This window comes from Antechinus flavipes, chromosome 3, assembly GCF_016432865.1.
Source record: "Antechinus flavipes isolate AdamAnt ecotype Samford, QLD, Australia chromosome 3, AdamAnt_v2, whole genome shotgun sequence".
Classification (NCBI taxonomy): domain Eukaryota; kingdom Metazoa; phylum Chordata; class Mammalia; order Dasyuromorphia; family Dasyuridae; genus Antechinus; species Antechinus flavipes.
The window spans coordinates 226041459-226063243 of NC_067400.1; the positions used below are offsets into that span (position 1 = coordinate 226041459).

The following is a 21785-nucleotide window of genomic DNA, read 5'->3' on the forward strand; positions in this document are numbered from 1 at the left end:
GTTTTTCTATAAAAATTATATAAATATTAAATAGAAATAAAACAAGAAACTAAAAATGAAAGAAAAACTCAGGAGAAAAGATGTAAAAATAAATAGGTAAATCTTAGAATATAAACACATATGTATGTATATGCACAAACATTGTTACATTCATATAGTTGAAAATTGGTCAAGAATACAATTTAACAACTATTGTCTTTCATAGTCAAAAGAAAACAAACTTGCTTCCATCTTAAACCATTACCTTTTATCATTCCTTCCAAGTTCTTGCACTTAATTGATTTCCTTCTTATGGCACAGCTTCCCTGGATATACTTTCTAGCACTGGTTATACTTTCATTCTAAGAGGAGTGGTGGTGGTGGTGGTGGTGGTGGTAAGGGGAGTTGGATTACTTCATACTCTTCATTGCCATATCTAGACTTCCCCTCTACCACTCATCCTGCAGTAACTTCTGAAGTTCTAAACCATGTTCAATACTCAATCAAAATTTTAGCAGCTGTTGTGTTATCAACTTCTATGATATTTCTTTTCTTTCCACAAGGAGTTCAGTGCCTGATTCACCATTTCAACATACATATTAATACTCTCTCAAACAATTTCTCAACTTATTTCCCACCACATATTTTCCCACCCCTCTCCAACCTCAACTGCAGTCTTGTTCTCCATTTTAGCACCCACAAATGCCCCTCTTTTGTTAGTGAGTTCTGAAGTTAAATTATCTCTTCATAATCTGTAATTATTACATTTCATTCTTTGCTTTGCAATCCCAGATATCATCCTTTGTTCTCACTTTCATTCATAGACCCATGTATTTAGTTTAATTTTGTTATGTATTCTCTGACCCATTAGTTCTTTCTCCAGGCCATCTTCCTTGTTTAAGCTACATTCTCTTCCCATCTCCATCTTGATCCCTTAGACCCCGCAGGGGTCCTGGCCTGTGGGCCAGATGTGGCAGTTGAGTACGATTATCCCCCTCACCCAGGGCTATGAAGTTTATTTAAAGGCCCACAAAACAAGTTTTTGTTTTTACTATAGTCCGGCCCTCCAACGGTCTGAGGGACAGTGAACTGGCCCCTTATTTAAAAAGTGTGAGGACCCCTGTTTAAGAGAATTTCATTCAACTTCATTGTGAGACTTCACATTTAAACATTGAACTACAATTGTCCAAAGTCTGTTAGGACTGCTTTGGATCACTATACTGAGAAGAACCAAGTTTTTCATAATTATTTGTCACACATTCTTGCTCATTATTGCATACAATGTAGTCTTGGTTCTGCTTGTTTCATTCAGCATCAGTTCATAAAAATCTTTCCAGGCCATTCTACAATCAGCATGTTCATCATTTTTTATAGAATAATCCACTGTCTTCATGTACCACAATTTGTTCAGCTATTCCCCAATTGATGGTCATCCACTCATTTTCTAATTTTTTACTACCACAAAAAGAGATGCTACATTTTTGCATATGTGGGTCCCTCCTTTATGATTTCCTAGAAATACAGATCCAGTAGTGGCACTGCTGGGTCAAAGGGCATGAATAGTTTTATATTCTTTTGGGCATAGTATTAGATTGCTCTCCAGAATAGTTGGATCATTTCACAATTCCATTAACAATGCATTAGTGTCCCAGTTATCCCACATTCCCTCCCAACATTTTTCATCTTTTCCTGGCAAGTCTATTAACTTTTTAGTCTATTAACTTTTTTTTGACTAGCAAAAAAGGAACATTTTTTCCCAACTCACTTTTCCAAAAGAACAAAATAGATTGATTTTTTTCACTAGCCCTAATAAAGTCTTCATTACATTTGAGTTGAAGAACAATGTATATCAGTTTAAAATGGTTAACTTAGACTTCTTAATAGTTAAAAAATGAACTGCAATAACTGATTATTGTTCTTATGAGCGGTTAATTATTAGCCTTGACTAAAAACACTTATTGGTCTTCTATGGCACTTTCCCCTGGTGCAAATAACCATGCATTAGTACTGTAAAATTATTCAATCTCGATTCAATTTCAAAGAGAAATAATAAAATAGTTCTGATGTATAAAATTAATCAACATCAAATATTTTATACAGCAATAAGGAACAAAGGCAGCCAATGATAAATCAAAATTACATTAATATAGTTCAAAACTCTTTAATGACTCTGAAGTCTCTAGTTCACATTTAATGTTACCTGTATGAACAAAACAAACCCTTTTGTGCATACAAGTCATCTCATACAAACTAACTTCTCTAGCAGATTGCCTCTTCTATCATCCTCACTCTCACTTAACTTCAATCTCTCCTGGTCTACAATCTTCCCATCTGCGTGCAAAGACAACTACTTCTCCCCAATCCTTAATAAATCTTCACTTTTTGAAAGTTTGAAAAAAATATTGTGAGTTTGAGTGCTTTAGCACAGTGAAGGTTCTGCTGAGACCCTCCCTCCAGCCAGCTATACTTCTTCACCTTTCTTCCCTTTTGTGGCTGAACTTGAAAAGTCGACTTACAATTATCTCCATTTCATTTCCTCTCCCTTTGTTTTTAACTAGCCTGCTAGATGCCTCATTATTCAACTGAAACAGTTCTCTTGAAAATTGCTAATGATCTCTTAATTGCTGGATCTAAAGGCCTTTTCTCACTCCTCATTTATCTTGATCTCAGTAATCTCTGACAAGGTGAATTACCATCTCCTTATTGAAACACTCTCCTTTTTCTGTAACTTGTCTAAATGCTCCTCAGCCTTCCATGTTGAAGTGTGTTGAAAAAACTACATAAACACAAACAAAGGGTTTGGGGAAGATGTCATCAGATGAATTGCATTTTTTAATTTTTATTTTTCCCTGCCAAAAGGTGAGTAAAGGTCTCGGACAAAATCCAGATATTATTTTGTGCCATACTTTGGTAAGGAGTAATTACAAATTTTTTTATAATAGCTTTTTATTTTCAAAATACATGCAAAGATAGTATTCACTATTCACTCTTGCAAAACCTGTGTTCCAAATTTCTCTCCCTCTTTCCCTACTTCCCCCCTCCCCCCCAGACAGCAAATTATCCAATATAGGTTAAACATGTGCAATTCTTACAAACAAATGTCCACATTTATCATGGTACATAAGACCAGATCAAAAGGAAAAAAAAAATTTGAGAAAGAAAAACACAAGCAAGCAAACAACAAGAAAAAGGTGAAAATATTATGCTGTGGTCCACATTCAGTCCCAATAATCTTTCTGGATGTAGATGGCTCTCTCCATCACATGTTTATTGGAACTGGTCTGAATCACCTCATTGTTGAAAAGAAGCAAGTCTATCACAATTGATATGATCGTGTTGCTGTGTACAATGTTCTCTTGGTTCTCTCACTTCACTTAGCACCAGTTCATCTAAGTCTCTCTAAGCCTTTTTGAAATCAGTCAGCTGGTTGTTTCTTATAGAACAATATTCATATATTATAACTTATTCAGCCATTCTCATCCATTCATTTTCCAATTCCTTGCCACTATAAAAAGGGCTGCTATGAACATTTTTGCACATAAGGGTCCTTTTCCCTTTTTTATGATCTCTCTGGGATACAGACCCAGTAGGGACATTGCTGGATCAAAAAGTATGCATGGTCTTAGAGCCCTTTGGGCATAGTTCCAGATTGCTCTCCAGAATGGTTGAATCAATTCACAACTCCACCAACAATGTATTAGTATCCCAGTTTTCACATGTCTCCTTCAACATTTATCATTCTCTTTTCCTGTCTGAAAGGTGTGAAGTACCACAGAGTTGTCTTGATCTGCATTTCTCTGATCGTTAGAGTATTTTTATAAGACTAGAAATGACAATTTCTTCATCTGAAAAGTGTATGATGAACTGACTCTTAAAGAAAGAGGGGTTCTACATGAGTATACACAGTTTGAGGTGGGATTGAGGGAGGATAATACTGTATAGGGAAGAGACACATATGTCCTTGATGCTGAAGGGAGAAGGGGAGAAAAAGCAAACATTTGAAATTTTAGGGGAAGGTGGTAATCAGTTATAGAATGGCAGAACAAATAATGTTATATGAATATAATGGAATATTATTGTAATGTAAAAGTGACAAATCCTGTATGAACAAGACAAACCCTTTTGTGCATACAAGTCATCTCATACAAACTAACTTCGCTAGCAGATTGCCTCTTCTATCATCCCCACTCTCACTTAACTTCAATCTCTCCTGGTCTACAATCTTCCTGTCTGCGTGCAAAGACAACTACTTCTCCCCAATCCTTAATAAATTTTCACTTTTTGAAAGTTTGAAAAAAATATTGTGAGTTTGAGTCTTATGGGTCAGAACTGGAAATGTACTCAAATTGCATAACTAGCTAAGGAAGGTGGAGCAATAAAACCTTTTTTTGTGGCTACTTATTTGACTTCTGCAAAAAGCCCATCCTTTCTGATTGACAGTACCTTGCTAAAAGACATTCTTACCTCCTTACCTGGATGAAAAGACATTTCTGTTCCTTCTTATTTCTCTTTTACAATTTACAACTTTGTAGAATGTTAGCCGGCTAGCTAAGCGGCAAATTGATGTATCTAAAGCTCTCCTTGAACTATTTCTAATTTCCAAGACTTCTTTTAGGGACCAGTCTGTCAGCTATGGTGTAAATAAACACATTTATGACTTTAAGATCTCTTTAAATTTTTTCAAATTATGAACCATGACTCTCATACACTTTATAACCATGTATTCAGGTGACCTATAATGAAGTATGATATCTACCTTCTAATAAAATAGGTGGTGGACTCAAAGTATAGAAAGACATATAGTGGCGCTATCGTTTTGCTTTTTTATTGCAAAAGTTTTTATTTTCCTTTCAGTTTTTAATTGGGGGGAAGAATAGAGAGGAAAGAGAATTGGCAATAATGATGAAAAAAGAGAACCACTGAAGTCTTTTAAAATTCACAGAAGCTCCAAAAAATAAAAGAAAATAAAATGCACAGAAGAGTACAGAAGGAAACAGAAGATCTATTTTGAAAATGATGTATTTTGTTTTTAAGCAAGTAATATGGAATCAAGATTCACAGTTTTTATAAAATCCTCTTTTTGTATTCTGCTGTCTACATGGACATTTTTTTTATATTTGCTTCTTTTGTCTTTAAGTTCAGAAGAAAAAAAGAAAACCAAATCATTAATTTAGCTAAAGGGAGAACATACTACCATATTCTGGTATTGAGATTTCCAAAAATCTAATTTAAGCGAATATATGTCCAAAAATGCACTGGAGTAAACTGAAACAGGCTCATGAATGCTAGATTGTTAAAATTTTGGTTTAAGCATTTATGACTTAGAAATGAACAAAGATTTGAGTATGTTATTTTTTTTTTCTTCTCCAAAGGGCCATTTGCCAGCACATTCCACTTTGTGTGTAACTAAAACATTATTTGGAAGAAAAAAAAAGAAAAGGTTAGAAAAAAGAGATCAGAAAAGAAATGTCTAGGAATATGAAATATTTTGTTTAGTTTTATGCACAGTTTCTTTTTTTATGTGACCTGTATCTCTTCAATTTTACATTGTTCTGGAAGTATTTTATTTTCTTCCCAGTCCACCTAAGGAAAGGAAAAGACAAAAAAACAAAACAAAACAGATATTTGATTAGATTCTTTTGTGTATTAACCAACTTTATATGTTTTCTTACCTGAAAATCATATCGTAAGACATAGAAAAATATATGTAAAATCAGGAGACAGGAAGGTAGAAGCAAGTAGCTCATTAGAACAAAATTAATAGATTAGTTAAGAGTTAATAAGTTAAGATTTCTAAAGTTATCTTAATTTGTAGATGAAGAAACTAAGACACAATGAAGTTTAGTGACTTGCCCAAGATTATATGGGTAGTAGTATGTGAATTTTTACCTAGGAAAACACAAGCTAATAGGGAAGAGGAGATAAGCAATGATGAGATGAAATTAAAAGAAGAGGAAAACAGCTTCTAGAATTTTTACACATCTGCTCTCCATTAGCTTCCGGAGCAGGCTCCAGGAACTCTGGGAAGTTCAGGAAACTTCAGATACACACACACACACACACACACACACACACACTCAACATTCCTTAAAATTATTACTGTAAGATTTTAGCAGTACAACTTACCTCGACATATTTTTGAAAACTGTCACTGACTTGGTCTCTAATTTGGGGGATAGGAGGGAATATTTTTTGGATCACATAATACCTGGGAAAAGAAAAGTAAATGTAAGGCCATGAATAATAATCACATGAAATGAGCACAAAATAACATGTATTGAACAGAGTAACAAGCCCCTAAATAGGACTGCACTGAACTTGGATTGATATCTGATTAAAAACCTGAACCTTCTCACTATGTACCTTTTTCCTTGTCCCAGTAATCTCAGGTCATAGTTGTTTTACTACTTGTAGCAAAACAGTCATGCTCATCTTCTCAATAATTAGTATGTCCATTTTAAACCCTGTTATGCATCAATCAAAAACCACTTATTCATCATTGAGATCAGTTTTATTTTTAGTTAGTCCCAGCTCCCTAGGCATACCCTACAAATTTCTCACTGTGAACTCTAGGTAGAACTTCCCTCTCCTAAAGAATTGTCCACTTACTCTAATTGGTTTTCAAGTACTGAAATGAGTCATTGAGGCCTTCTATTTTCTCCAGATTGATAGCTATTTATGTGAGATGCATATGTACTACATAACTATTTTCATGAATGCATCTGAAAGTAATTAAACTTTTAATAGTTCCCTTTTCTCATTTGGATGAAGAGATGGATGGAACAGGAAGAAGTGTGTGTGTGTGTGTGTGAGTGTGTGTGTTTGTGTGAAAACCTTTGATTTATTTCTATTTCTGTTTTTTAATTCCATTCAATTCAACTTTCATTAAGGACCAAAATTTGTACAAAATCTTGGGTTAGTTCCTGGAGTTTAAAAGTCATATTTCACTGAGTTATGGGAAACACTTCCTTTATACAGTAAATACAAGGTCATTTTGATGGAAGAGAATGAAATATATTGGGAGGAGAGATGAGATGTCTATAAAAGCTTTGCATGTTGGAATTGATACCTGAGCTAAGCCTTAAAAGAAAATGAGGATTCTAAAAGGAGGAGATGAGAGGAGAGAGCACTGCAGGCATGGAGAGCAGCTTATGCTAAGGTATAGTGATAGCATGTTGGTTTTGGAGAACCAATGAGTGCCAATATCAGCAATGGTGCTGATAAGTATGAATTTCTCAAGTAAAATTAGGTTTGATTGACTAAAGACTGAACTCCATAATTCAAATATTTAGTAAAGATTATGAGAAATCAGAAGAAAGGACTTAATTAGATTATGATATAGTTTGTCTCTTTAGGAGTCAGCAAACTAACATCCTCAAAGTTGCTATTTATTCACTAAAAAGTTTCACAATGACATGGGAATCCAAGTCATTTTAAATTGGGTGATCAATACAAATGTCATTGAGTACTCTGGCCTAGAAAAGGGAACTTGCAAGACTTAGAGCAGCCAGGAGGTACAGTGGATAATGTGCCAGGCCTAGAGGCCTCCTGCTCTCAAGGAAAACTTTTTTTAGTTTTTCTTTGTATCCCCAGCACTTAGTACAATGCCTGGTACACAGGCTAGTTGACTAACTTTTGGGAATGTGTAGGTTCTAATGAATCAGTATAGAGCATATGATTAGAAAATTGTAGCATGGTTTAAGGAGGCAGACTGCCATATAGTGAAAACCAACATGTCCAATGAATATCCAAGTAACGTTAAGAGATTTAGAGGAAACATTTCAGAATATTGGGTGGATCTGTTGTGAAAGCTTTTCAGGAGGACATATATGAGTGTTAGGCTATTTGGGAAGGCATGGATAGAGGTTTAATAACTATCTGAATGTCATGGTTTTATAGAAATAAGAGATCTCTGAAACATCTTAGTTCAGTCTTACTAGCTTAGAATTTCAGAGATTGAAATTTCTACTATATCTTTGCTTATTAAGAGTTAATAAGATATTTAGAATAGTCTGTATGTAAAACCTATGTTGAGCTCTAAAAGAAAAGACCAGGAACTAACTAAAAATTGGGGAGTGGGAATTAGTTGAGGATCTGGAATGTAGCCTGATTGTCATCTGAAGCTATTCCGATCTGTCTAAAGAACTGGGGGCTTATTGCTAATCTATTCAAACAATCTTCTGCTTTGGAATTTTTTTTTTTTTTTTTTTTGGCTCTTAAGATATGAACTCCTATCAGCATAGTAGGAAGTTAGATTTAGAGTTAGTAGGAATCTGAGATTTGGGGAGAGAATCAGAGTCTCTTTCCTTGATTTATTACTTTGCAAGCTGTGCTTCTGATTCTCCAGACTTTGCCCCAGTTACCCACTTCTAACCCCTTATCCTTCTTCTTGAGAACAGGAATTGTCTATTTGCCTATATTTCTTTCCTCAGTACTTAACACAGTGTCTAGCACTTAGTAAAAATTTATTATTTTACTCCTTGTACAGTAAGAACTGAAAAGAAATATTATTTAAAACTTTTCAATGGAAAAATAACATATTTAGTTCTGCAGTTTTTTAGGCAGTCAAGCTGACAAAAAGATGACTTACAAATATTTATATGTTACTATCCAGAATAGGGAGAAGTAACCTTTACTGGTAGTATTGTAATAGAAACAATGGTTAGTCTGCTGTGCCTCTCCAGGCTGGCTAACTAAAACTACTATGGCGATTTGCATGAAGTATCTAAATGAAAAGTATAGAAAGAATTGCTATCTCACTAGTAAGGGACTGAACTCATAGAATGACAATTCAGATAGAATCACTCCAAAAGATAAGTTTAACAGAAGACTTATGGGCTTCTGCTGGTAAATTGGGGTTCAAGAAACAAAAGAGTTGGAGCCCTTAAGATATGTTTAAAAAAAAAAAAAAAAGCAAATCTTTATCATAGGACCACAAAAAGCTACAACAGTTCAGCAGAAATCCAACAGGTGGCAGCTGAAAGCACTCTTTACCATAGAGGACTGGCGGATGGCTGAGTATGAAGAAAGAAGCCCAGCATGGCAACAAACAATTTGGTGAAGTCTCTTTGAAGGAAACTTCAGTGTAACATTGGAAGCAAGCAGGTTGAATTGGATTGAACCAATTGGGCCAAGGATTGGACCTACTAACCTTTCCTGCTGTGGTGGGGCAATTTATGGAAGAAGATATCCCTGTTTGCAGGAGTGGGTGAAGGGTTCCCTTTTTATTTGTTTTGATATGATGTTGAAGGAAGGAAGGAAAGAAGGAGGGAAGGAGAGAAGAAAAGAAGGAAAGAAGGGGAAGAAGAGAAAAAGGAAGGGAGGGAGGGAGGGAAAGAAAAAGAAGAAGGGAGGGAGGAAGGAAGGAAAGAAAAAGAAGGAAGGGAGAGAGGGAGGGAAAGATGAAGAGATTGCTTGCCATCTAGGGGAGGGGGTGGGAATAAGAAGGGGAAAATCTGAAACAAGGCTATGCAAGGTGTTGTGCCAAAGTTCCCTTTTAATGTCGTGACCCAGTTTCTCCAATTGTCATATTTAGTTATTCTGCCTCAAGTTATAACCTTTCTTTCTTAATGAGATAAAGGTCTATCTCAGTTGCTCTGCCCCAAAACTCCAGGCTATAATCATTCCCTCTTAAATGGTTGATGAGATGAAGGTTTTATATCTTTAGGTTATAGATATTCCTTCTTAATGTTTGACAGAATAAAGGTTTATCCATTTTAGATGTCATTAGAATATCAGCAACCTCCCTCCATTGTGTTATCCTAGGGGCCTTCCCCACCATTAGGTTATCCCCACTTAGGTGTCTTCCCCATTATGCCATTGTTCTTGTTATCCTATAAAAAAAAGCTTGCTGTCCCAATACTCGGGGCTGGACGAGATAGATGGACTATCATCTTGATAGTCCATCTATCTCATCCAGCCCTGGGACCAAACCTGGATCCATTGGTCCCAGTCCATTTAGTAAACTATTGAATTGGTCTCTAATCTCTTGTCTTGCTCAGTTTCTTTGGCATTACACAAGGGTCAATGTTGAAAAATTATCCTTGTGTATTTTTTGAAAAGAAAAAGTTAAAAAAAAGAAAACAAGAAAAGAAAATCATAGAACCTTAAAAAAAGAAGGAGAGGAGGAAGAAGGGAGGGAGAGAAAAAAGGAGAGAAGAAGGGAAGAAAGGAAGAGGAGGAAGGAAGGGAAAAAGAGAAGAAAGGAAGGAAGAGAAGGAAGAAGGAAGGGAAGAAGAGAGGGAGGAAGAGAGGAAAAGAGAAACACTTTCTGATATGCCCAGTGTAGAATTCTATATATGCAAGAGTTTTATTTTACTTTTCAATGAGGGATGGAAGTAGGGGTAAGAAAATGAATGTTTCTTATTTAAAAATAAAAATGACTGGCAAAGCAAAATGAATGTTGTTAGAGATATTTTTAGTACATGCTGGCTAACATATGTTTTGGATCTACCTTAGCTTTCAGGGGATACTGGTTATACCTATAAATGGCTGGTATTTTTAAATCACTTAATCAACAGGCATATATGAATTGTCTGCTATATGCTAGTCACTGTACTATATATGAGGGATAAAATAATAAAAACAAATCAATCTCTGCCCTCAATGAAGAGAGAAAACATGTACATAAATAAGTACAAACAAAATAAACAATATTGCTAATGATAACCTGAAATATATATGAACAATGCAACAATGACTTATTTTACCTTTTACAGAGATAGCCCACAATGAGCACTATAATGAAAGTAATTCCAGGAAGTAACACCATTAATACTGGCAGAAGATTATCTTCATGGACTTCCTGACCTGCTAGAATAAGAATATTAGATTATCACAGATGCTGATCTCAATTTTTTCTTGTTCCCTGTAAAGTAATTTGCTCAGGTTTTCTGGCTTGGACAGGGAGAGCCAATAGCCTATGACTTCTGCAACTTGTCTGGTGATTTTTGTGTAGTGTAAATCACCTGTCTGCCTTTGTAAATGTCATCTGACCCTGCTAGTGATAAATCCTCTATAAATTTTCAGGGAATGAGAATGTTTATAGTCATAAACTATTGGAACGTTGGAAATCTAATCCAGTCCCTTATTTTTTTTTAATTGAAGTAATTAATAATCAAATACTTAGTCAAAGTCAGTTAGCAAGGGGACACAGTAAAGATTTGAACCCAGGTCTCCTAGATCTCAATGCACCTCTCTTTCTACTACACCATGTTTCTCAGAGTCTCAGAATTAGGAGCTTCATCTAGTCTAACCAATATCCATTACAAAATGGATTAACAAAGTTCCAAGAAATCATTATTCTCTTTGTCCCTTGGCTGTCATCATTCAAAATCCATTCTCTATCTATCTGCAACTACCCAATTCCTAATTTCCATTCTTATCCTTCCAATCCTTCTGCTCTAAGGTTGCCCATGCTTTCCCCATATTCTCTGGAACATCAGCTCCAAAGACAACCAATTTGCTTTAATCTTAAAATTTTTCTTTCCCATTCCTTCTCCTCCTTTTTTTTTTTGCTTTTACAGAGTCAAAACTGGTACCAATGACAATTCCTATGGCCATTCTTTCCATAAGATATTCAACAAAGGTAATAAACATCTCAGATTACAGTAAAATCTTCTATATCTCTGCTTTCCCCATCCTAGTTTTAACATATTTCAAGTCAGCATAGGAAATTGAATAGGAATTTTGAAGGAGTTTTGGGGAAGCCGCAAATGACATGCTAAGGCTAGCAGATGACACAAAAAAGTTTAGAAACTCAGAAAAGCATAAAATATATGTATAATATTGTATCATATCAATATTCTATAAAAGAAAAAAATTCAGACTTTTCTCTGGTGTGAAGTGAGGGTCAAAAAATTTTACTTGGATTTCCAGATTATGGAGGTACTATGCAGTGTGGAAAGGATAATGGCATTTCTCTAATAATTATTTTTCATATATATATTTGTTTAGTAAGTTTTTTTTTTTTGAAATCGCAAAAGTTAAAAACCTTGTTATTATTTTACTGATGTATTTGATATATAATGATTCTGTAGTAGTAACCCAAACTATTTAAATAAAAGTAAAATATGTGAATTGATGCTGAGTGAAGCTAGCAGAATCAAGAAAACATTGTACAAAAACACCAAAATATTATTTGATGATCAACTATGATAAACTTAACTCTTCTCAGTAATTTAGTGATCTAAGGCAATTCCTAGAAATTTTGGATGGAAAATGCCATCTACATCAGAGAGAGTATGAAGACTGAATGCAGATTAAAGCATACTATTTGCATTTTTTTCTTTCTTGTGGTTTTCTCTTTTGTTCTGATTTTTCTTTCCCAACATGATTCATATAGAAATAAAAACAAAGGTATACATATATATATATGTATATATATGTCAAACCTAAAAATTTAAATTTAACATTTAACAAAAAAAAATACAAATAAAATAAGCATAATAAAATGATGTAAGTGAATAGAAGGTAACTTTACAAGCAATGGAATGCAATACACTTCTTTAGAGTAAACAACTGGATTTAAAGTTTATGTAATACTTTTGTCATTGACTGTCAATAAAGGGTACATATTCAGACTATGTATTACACATGCTTCATATATGATAATATAGTGTATCTGTTTCCACTACAATCAGGAATGTCTGAGGACTGCAACTTACAAATACCCACATTAACTACACTTGTGACTAGAACCAATTATTCCTTCTTCTCCCTTCTACCATAAAAGGCCAAATGGTAAACTATTTTCTTTGCTTGGACTGGGGAGCTGTTTTAGTCCTAGTCTTTTGAAATCACATTATGTCCAAAATATCATGCCAAACATGCAAAACATTCATGAAAATTGGTTAATTCAAATGAAAACAATTTACTCCCCAAATATTAACATGTTAACTGGCTCTCCTCTCTAATATTAGATGTAAAAAAGCACAAAGGAAATATATAAATCTAATAATAAGTCAAACTTGTCAAGTCATAAACAAAAACTATTTGTAAGAATGCGTAGATGGCAAGGATCTACTGAGTACATTTTAGAATGAAGCAGATCCAAGTTAAAAGGCTGTTTAATTCTCTTCTGCTGTTCCACCTTATCTGATGTTTAAAGGCCTTCATTTATAGGGAATCCATTGCCTCCCAAAGCAGCCAACTTCATTTTAGGGTGGTTTTAATTGCAAGGAACATTTTCTTTATATCAAGTCAAACTCTTCCATCCACTATTCATTTCTCCAATTTGTCCTTCAAACTGTTGCTAGAATAATTTTCCATGTGATCCACCCACTAAAAAAATTTTGCTTTGTTTTTAAAACTAGTTGAATCAGCTTTCCAACTACCATGTTAACTAATTTCAGAGATAGGAAAGCAAATTCATAGAAATTTTTCATCTTAAATCAATAAGAATACTCTTTAGCTCTTACATTTAATCAAAACAACTCAGATATACAAAGCATAGATCTTTTCATGAAACTCATATACTCAAAATCTTTATAGGCTTTAAAATAGTGTCTTTTTTTTTTTTTTTTTGCCAAGGCAACTGGGGTTAAGTGACTTGCCCAGGGTCACATAGCTAGTTAGTGTTAAGTGACTGAGACCAGATTTGAACTCAGGTGCTCCTGACTTCAGGGTTGGTGCTACCTCCACTGCACCATCTAGCTGCCCCTATAGTGGCATTTAAGTAAACTGACATTCAAGACCCTCACAAACTAGTAACTAACTTATTAGTTCATGTTGGAATCCTTACAAAGTGCTAATTTAGCATGGTACTTAGCAAATCCTCCAGCTCACTAATGTATTTAAGTACTCATTGGAGTTTACACATTTGGGAGATTTCAGGGTTTAGTATAAGATATCCGAATTCATACCTCCCTTAATCCCTACTTCCAGAAGGAGGAGTCAACCTTTGTGAGATCATATATAAAGAGGCTCTTAGCTTCGGGTTATTGCGTTACTTCGGAATATTGCCTGGTTTCGGAGAGGAGCATTCTGGAAGATTGAGAGCCAGAAGCTCTCTCTCTGAGGCAAGACAGATTCATTTCCAACTTTCACTTTGGTGTTGGCTAGAGGCTGAAGAAAGGAGAGGCAGAAGCAAAGGACAAAGTTGCAAGAGCTTTAGAACCAAGGAGAGAGAGAGGCCTCTACGAAAGCTAACCGGGCTTGGAAAGAGATAAGAAATAAACGTTTGAACTTTTAACACCTGGCTGCATTTGGGTGATTATTACTTTTAACTGAAACTAAGGCTGCCTCCAGAAAATCTCCCCAAGAAACCTGCTCCCAGAGAGAACCATTATATTTGAAAGAAAAAGAACACAAGTTCATATTACTAATGCTATGCCCCAATTAAACTAGATTACTTTGGGGGAGTCAGGGAGATACAGGGGCAAATATGCTTTGTTTAAAATCAGAGCTCCTTGCTTTTGACTTAACTTGCTTTTGACACTAGCTGCAGGTTCATTAGTTTTAGGACCATTTAACTGGTTTGACCCTAGATGAGAACCAAACTACAAAAAGTGTGAGAGGAGGTTTGTCTAAGATATATGGTGATCACATATACATTTTCAGAGATGCTTCTTAGAGAAAAATATTAGCATTTTGTCCTATTTATATGAGACTTGGATAGTTAGTTTCCAAGTGTGTTTATTTTACAAATTAGAGCAGTTCCTTTGAGAGAATTTTTGTATGGTTGAATGCTTAAAACATTTATAGTAACAATTGTATCACTGTACCAATCATAAATGTGGAAGCTGACATGATCAGTATGAATGTCACACCCTAAGAACACAATATTGCCTAGAGTTCTCCTAAAGTTACACTAACAGCCATCATGTCCCCATAGCTTCAGGGCTTTGTTTATGAAGTTTCCCATATTTGGAATGTCTTCCCTCCTTTCAAATGTTGGGTTCCTGCAGAACTCTCTTCCATTAAACTTGCACTGATCTTCTGCTAGTAAAACACTGAGAGAAAGAGCTTCTCAGGGAAAATAAACTATTTTTGTCAAACCTCATTTGGAGACTGGGAATGTGAATTCTTTCATAAAACCTGCAACACTTACCTAGGGACCCCCATCACTGTTAGGTTATTTTACTCCTCAACAGCTCTATAGCTCAGGAGAGAGAATCTGTCTATATAGAATTGGGAGTCATTTTTTTTTTTTTTTTAAGATGTGAGAGTTGAGCCTGATGTGGTACAGTTTCTATACTGTTATACCTTTCTTCCCCTAGACTTTGGGGAAGATATAGCAGTAATTCTGAGGTCCCCTGTCTTAGAGTGCTATTTTTCTTCTGTGCCAGTTCTTTTTTTTAAAATAAAGCTTTTTATTTTCAGAACACATGCATAGATTTCAGCATCCACTCTTGCAAAACCTTGTGTTTCAAACTATTTTTCTCCCTTTGTTGTGCCACAGGTCTCTTTTATTGTCCTGCCTCAGTTTCCCTAAATTTTTCTGCCTCAGTTTCCCTGAACTGTGGTGCCTCAGTTCCTTGAATTGTACTGCCTCAATCCCCTTGGTTACAACCCCACTTTCTGACCATTAGGATTGAGATAATTAGGGCTGTAGCTGGCCACTCTGACATTCCAAAAGAATCATAAAACTCCAGATGTTCTATCTCAGACACCTAATTGGTATTCTCTATCTCTAAATTCAGACTTCCTGGCTCCTAAATCCTCTTAAGTTATTAAGAATTTATGGCCCTACCCCCCAATCTGTCAGAACCGGATTGATGATCCCTTCTTGGAGATTCCCGCTCACCACATTTTAGACTCCACTCCTCCTGCCTTGGACTCTACCTTGATAGCTTACGAACCACAGATATAAAAACAATTGGAATCTCATATTCCTTGCTGGATTGTTTGAGATGAAAGTTTAATTCAGTCCTGGGACTAAAATAGATCCTTTTGGTTCTAAAAAATCTCTCCCTCTCAGAAATCCAAATAAAATATTAAAAACTCTCTACTCTCTATCTTGTCTCAGTTTCTCCAATATTACACCTTCTCCTTGCCCTCTCTTCTAAACAGCAAGTAATCCAATATATGTTAAACATGTGCAATTCTTCTATATATATTTCCAAAATTGTCATGCTGCATAAGAAAAATCAAATCAAAAAAGGAAAAAAAAAAAAAAAAAACATGAGAAAGAAAATAAAATGCAAGCAAACAACAATTTAAAAAATGGAAATACTATATTGTAATTCACACTCAGTTCCCATAGTCCTCTTTCTGTGTGCAGATGGTTCTCTCTATCACAAGATCATTGAAACTGGCCTGAATGAGCTAACTGTTGAAAAGAGCTATTTCCATCAGAATTGATCATTATTGTATAATCTTGCTGTTGCCCTTTACAGTAATCACTTGGTTCTGCTCACTTCACTTAGCATCAGTTCATGTAAGTCTCTCCGGGACTTTCTAAAATCATCTTCCTGATTGTTTCTTATAGAATAATAATATTCTACAACATTCATACACCTTAACTTATTCAGCTATTCTTCAACTTCTGGCAGCCACTCAGTTTGCTAGCTGTCCCATACTCTAAGACAACACACATTCAATGAATTTAGACAAAAGATGGCTTAATTCAATTCCAATAGATTTGTAAAAGAGGGAACCATCTGCATTTGGGGACTGAATGTGAATTATAACATACTATTTTCACTTTTGTTGTTGTTTGCTTGCTTGTTTTTTCTTCCTCTTTTTTTCCCCTTTGATCTGATTTTTCTTGTGCAGCATGATAAATGTGGAAATTGCACACATTTGATCTATATTGGATTACTTGCTGTCTAGGAGAAGAGGGAGGTAAGGAGGGAGGGAGAAAAATTAGAAACATAAGGTTTTGCAAGAGTGAATGTTGAAAACTATTTTTGCATATATTTTGAAAAATAAAAAGCTATTAGTATATAAAAGAAAAAAAAATATTCTCTACCATTAAAAAAAAAGAAAAAAAATAGATAGCCTAATTTATCATCTGAAAATATATCAGTCTAGAAGGGGAAGACTCTCAAAGTTTCTGGAACTGAAAACAATTGCTGTTTATGCTTATTCTAAACCACCAGACCTGAAACAATGAGCTACTGAGACTTGGGCTGGGGGCTATTTTTGATCTTTCAGTGAAAGCCAGAGTGATTTAAATTTAAAGGCTTAGTCAAGTCTTTGTCTTTGCCTTAGTCAAGACAATAGTCAAGCTCTATTTGTAAAAAAAAAAAGGGGGGGGGGGAGGGAGGGTTTAAAAAAAACCCTGTTGTATTGTTTTTAAAGTGATATTTCAAGAAATCATAGATGAAAACTACAAAGACCCATACGGGCCACCAACTGCACCAAATATAGAAAATGTAGTAGCTGACAGATTTTCTAAATCTCGAAATTTGTCCCATATGCTGAACTGGAATGTTATCTGAAATTTCCTTCCATATCCACAAAATTTGCTAACCGAATATGCACAAAAAGATTATATGCTTTCTCTTGTAAGCAACAATCTATGAGGACATGAACTATTTCTCTTTCTTGCTGATCCTTGAGTCCAAGCTTTAGAAGCTTTTCAAATGTCCAAAAAATCTTCACTTCTCATTAATGTACAAAAAATATTTCTTCTAATATCAGTGTTCATTCTCTGCTTTCTGACAAGCTCAAGTATCTTTGAACTAATCATTCCTTTAAGTTGTTTCAACTGGCTATTATTGCTGCTATCAATCATTGGGGCGCTACTCCATGATGACCCTACATTCTATCCCTTTTCAATCTGTTCTGCATTCAAAAGGCTTTCCCAAGAGACTTGAAGTTGAGTTTCCTTACCAGGACCACTATTTCTAATCAATGTTCTCTGGAATTTTCTTGGTTTTTCCACAGGTTCAGGGTCATAGCCTAGAATTTTGCTCATGTCATTATTCTTTAGTGCCAATATATGAATCGAATCCTTGTCTGATCTTTTTTTTTTTTAATTTAATTTAATTTTATTTAATAATAACTTTGTATTGACAGAATCCATGCCAGGATAATTTCTTGTCTGATCTTGAGACTTCTTAACTACTCCACTGGCTTTGGTCTGGGCTTCACTGATCAGTTCCTTCAGGGACAACGTATCATCTTTTCTCAAAGAAAAACTGACATTTTTCAGCATTAGGAGAATTAATTCAATGTCCTTTTTTGCGAAAGTTTTAATAAGCCTTTTTTAGAATGTCAAAGATGAGTAGAGATTGTACCACATGGAAGTTATACAGGTAGGCAATTATGGCAAAGAGGTTGTCACATTTTTTTCTGTAATATTTTTCTCTAAAATGTAATATTCTCTGGGAGCAGATTTTTTGAGGGCTTCTGGAGGCAACCTTAGTTTCAGTTCAGTAATCACCCCAAATTCAGCCAGGGGTTAAAGTCTTGTCTTCTTCACTTGGGGCTTGGCTAGTTTTTCTTAGAGGCCTTCTGCATCTTAGTTTCAGTGAAAAAGCGAAGGAGGACAGCCTGCCACCACTTCTCTGGTCTTCCTTAGTTCTCCCCAGCTTTCTTCTCTGGCTTCTGAATCTCCCAGACTTCCAAAGGTTTCTGCTTCAGCCTCCAGCCACAACAAAGGTTGAAGATGGAATGAATCTGTCTCAGCCTCTGAGAGCTTCTAATGCACTTGTCCTTTCTGGCCTTGAGAGCTTCTCCATATATGCCCCACACTGAGTATACACCAGTGGTTATATCACTAGGAAACCATTATTTGTTGTAGGATTAAATCAGTGCTAAACTAGATTTAAACATTATCTCCTCAATTCCACTTAATACCTTGTTTCAAGTTCTGGCTCATAACATCTTCTTGTAGAATTAAATCAATCATATTGAACCATGCTAAATTATATAATGATTGCCTATTATCAATTTCACTGACTTAGCACCTTGTTTCAAGTTCTGGCCCATAACACTTTTCCCTCACTATCAGTTTTATGTATTTCATCAAATTTCTTCACTACAGCTTCCAAAAAACGAACATCAACCTCAATTCCTATGGTATGGTAAAGAATGCTAAACAAAAGGACGTGCTCCATCAACAGTCTGGCATGCATCACAGCTTCAGATACACAAGCATTCATGAAAACATTTGTCAAAGTATCATTCATATCCTTTCTACTGTTCGCCATGTATAGCTCTTCAAGCTGTCCACTTATAGAAATCATGTTAGGTTCACTCACCCTGTTAAATAGACCTTTCACATTTTTCTTTAACCTTTTTAGTTCTTTCTTTTTGGCATCCACTGTTTCCTCAAATCTTCTCACGTGAGGCAGAATATACTTTGCACTTTTACAAAAAATCTCATTGGGGAAGCTGTCATCTTCGGGGGAGAAATCCCCACTTTCTCGGTCGGCAAAACGCACCCTTTTTTGCATTGGTTTTTTCGGCTTCTATCTGGGGCTCTGTATCATCTTCCTCCTTTTTCTCCTACTCCTCTTCTAGGAGACTCTCCTCCAGAATAGCCTCTTCACCATCCTCCTACCTCCTCCTCCCCATCATCGCTGTCCATCCCAGAGCCTTCATCCAAGCTTCCCCTGGAGGGCATCAGGGCCATGGTCCCCTCCCTATCCCTCTCCTTGTACAAAGCAGAGGGGATGGACAAATTGTCCCAGCTTTTTTGAAACATAAATAATAATGTATAAAGGTATCTATGAATTTCTTAAAATTTTCCATTTTAATTATTTTACAGATGAAGAAATGTACACATGTTCAGTGCCTTACCAGGGTCTGCTAGGAAAATTCCTATTGAAATGGTAAGATGATCTTGTAGGAATCTTGGACTCTTCATCATTATGTGACTAAAAGAATGAAAGATCAAACACACACACACACACACACACACACCAGTATATTGTTGCATAAGCTGCAATATTTTTAATGGTAGTCTTTTGGCAATGACTAATCTTGAGGACTTGATTATTGAAAAATCAGTTCCGGAGTAGACTGAATTATTCATGGAAAATTATAAAACTCCTTCAATGACCTCAAACTTCTCATGGAAATGAGTGTCTATCTTTTCAGACCAATAATCTACAGGTCTGGTTGGTTGGCTGGGTGCTATGTAACACTCATTACTTATTAAAGAATTAAAACTGAGTAATGCTGGGAGGGTAATGAAGAAATGGATTTGGTGTAAGCAGGTTGCAATTCTTAATGTATAGGGACTATAAGGAAGAACCATAGTACAGGATATTATAAAAATTTATATAATCAAAAAAGAAGATGGACTGGTCATATGACTAGAACAAATTGTTGAATTAATCACTAGGCTCTACAGATATCAAGAGAAAGGAAAGAGGGCCCTACATATATTAAGTAGAACCAATTGGATATGGATATGGATATAGATATGGATAGCTGAACAAGATGAGTAGATGAGTAATGATCTGTGGCTTAGAAGGAAACATCCATATCCTGAAATAACAGATTCATTAATGTGAGAAGTGGATGGGCATTTATTTGGTTGTCACAGTTATGAAAATTAAATTGGAGAAATGAAATGTAAAAGATAAAACTGAAACCAAGAAGGACATTAAAGAATAATCAGGAGTGGAGGTTTATATTTGAACAACAACCCCCTGGACTTTGACATTCCCCTGTGGGAGATATATCAATCAAATTCCCCCTCTACAACATGTGTGTTAGAATTAAAGAGAAGCACACTTACCAAATTCTTGAGGCTCACTCCATGTACTCCAATTTTCATGAAAGATCTTTTTTGTTCTTATTTTCACAGTATATTTTCCATAATTAATTTTGTAATCATATCTTGTGGTTTTGCTAACCTTAAGGACCTTGAAAACAAAATAATTTTTAAATATCTGTCCACATCCTCACTGACAACAATACAAATATGTTCTAGATGCTAGAAGTAGATATATAAAAAATCTTATGATTCTAGGAGGAGAAGTATATATATATTGGTTCAGGGGGTATGCTGGAGCCAGCTCTAACTTGTTTGCTGAGAGTCAATTGTTAAATTTCAGTATGAGCATTTACATTTCAGAAAGCAGGAATTATACAAGTCAAGACTTTAGTCTTAGCTTTGTTGCTTGCCTATGTTCAAGTAGGGGATAGATAAAATGTTAAAAATGCAGATGAAATTTCAGTTCCAAATTCCCTCTCTCATTCATTGAAAAGGCAAGAAATGCCATACTCAAGATACATATGAAATCATGCTCATTTTGCCAAAAAAAAAAAAAAAAAAGGCAAGAAAAATAAAGGGAAAATATGCTTTAACCTGGTCAGAGTTCATCAATTCTTTCTCTGGAGATGGATAGCATTTTTGATCATGAGTCTTTTGGAATTGTCATGAATCATTGTATTCAAAGTAGCCAAATTTTTCAGTTATCTTTACAATATTGTTTTTGCTATGTGCAATATTCTGCTCATTTTACTTTGCATTAGCTTTTGTTAGTCTTCCAAGTTTTTCTGAAACCATCTCCATCATTTATCATACAATTGTATTCCAACACAATCATATATAACAACTTTTTAACCATTTCTCATTTGTTGGTATCTCCTCAAATTTCCAGTTCCTTTTTTAGATCAAATGATATACGTAGTTCTATAGCCCTTTGGGTATAGTTTCAAATTATTCACCAGAATGATTGTACCAGTTTACACCTCTACCCACAGAGTATTAGTTACCTATTTTTCCATATCTCTTCTAGCATTTGTCATTTTACTTTTTTTTTCATATTAACTAAGTCTGATAGTTTTCATTCTCTAATAAATAGTAATTTAGAACATTTTTATGTGACTATTAATAGCTTTAATTTCTTCTTTTAAAAACTGCCTGTTCAGAAGCATCTACCTAAAAGTATTAGCAAGCA

General features: G+C 35.1%; 1 protein-coding gene and 1 pseudogene across 4 annotated transcripts in view; both read right to left on the bottom strand.

Moving 5' to 3' along the window:
- Positions 1-4782: 4782 nt before the first annotated feature.
- Positions 4783-21785, bottom strand: part of LOC127553686 (interleukin-3 receptor subunit alpha-like) — a 60589-nt gene continuing 43586 nt past the window's right edge. For 3 of the 4 annotated variants that reach the window (XM_051984600.1, XM_051984597.1, XM_051984601.1), the window contains 4 exons: positions 20618-20744; positions 10689-10791; positions 6106-6187; positions 4783-5562 (listed from right to left, as the gene is read on the bottom strand). In XM_051984600.1, coding sequence (XP_051840560.1) covers positions 5497-5562; positions 6106-6187; positions 10689-10791; positions 20618-20744 — 378 coding nt within the window. In that variant the 3' untranslated portion in view covers positions 4783-5496. The remainder of the gene's footprint in view (positions 5563-6105; positions 6188-10688; positions 10792-20617; positions 20745-21785) is intronic. The other variant, XM_051984599.1, reaches the window with a different exon arrangement.
- On the bottom strand, positions 17185-19730 carry LOC127553689 (nucleolar MIF4G domain-containing protein 1-like; annotated as a pseudogene).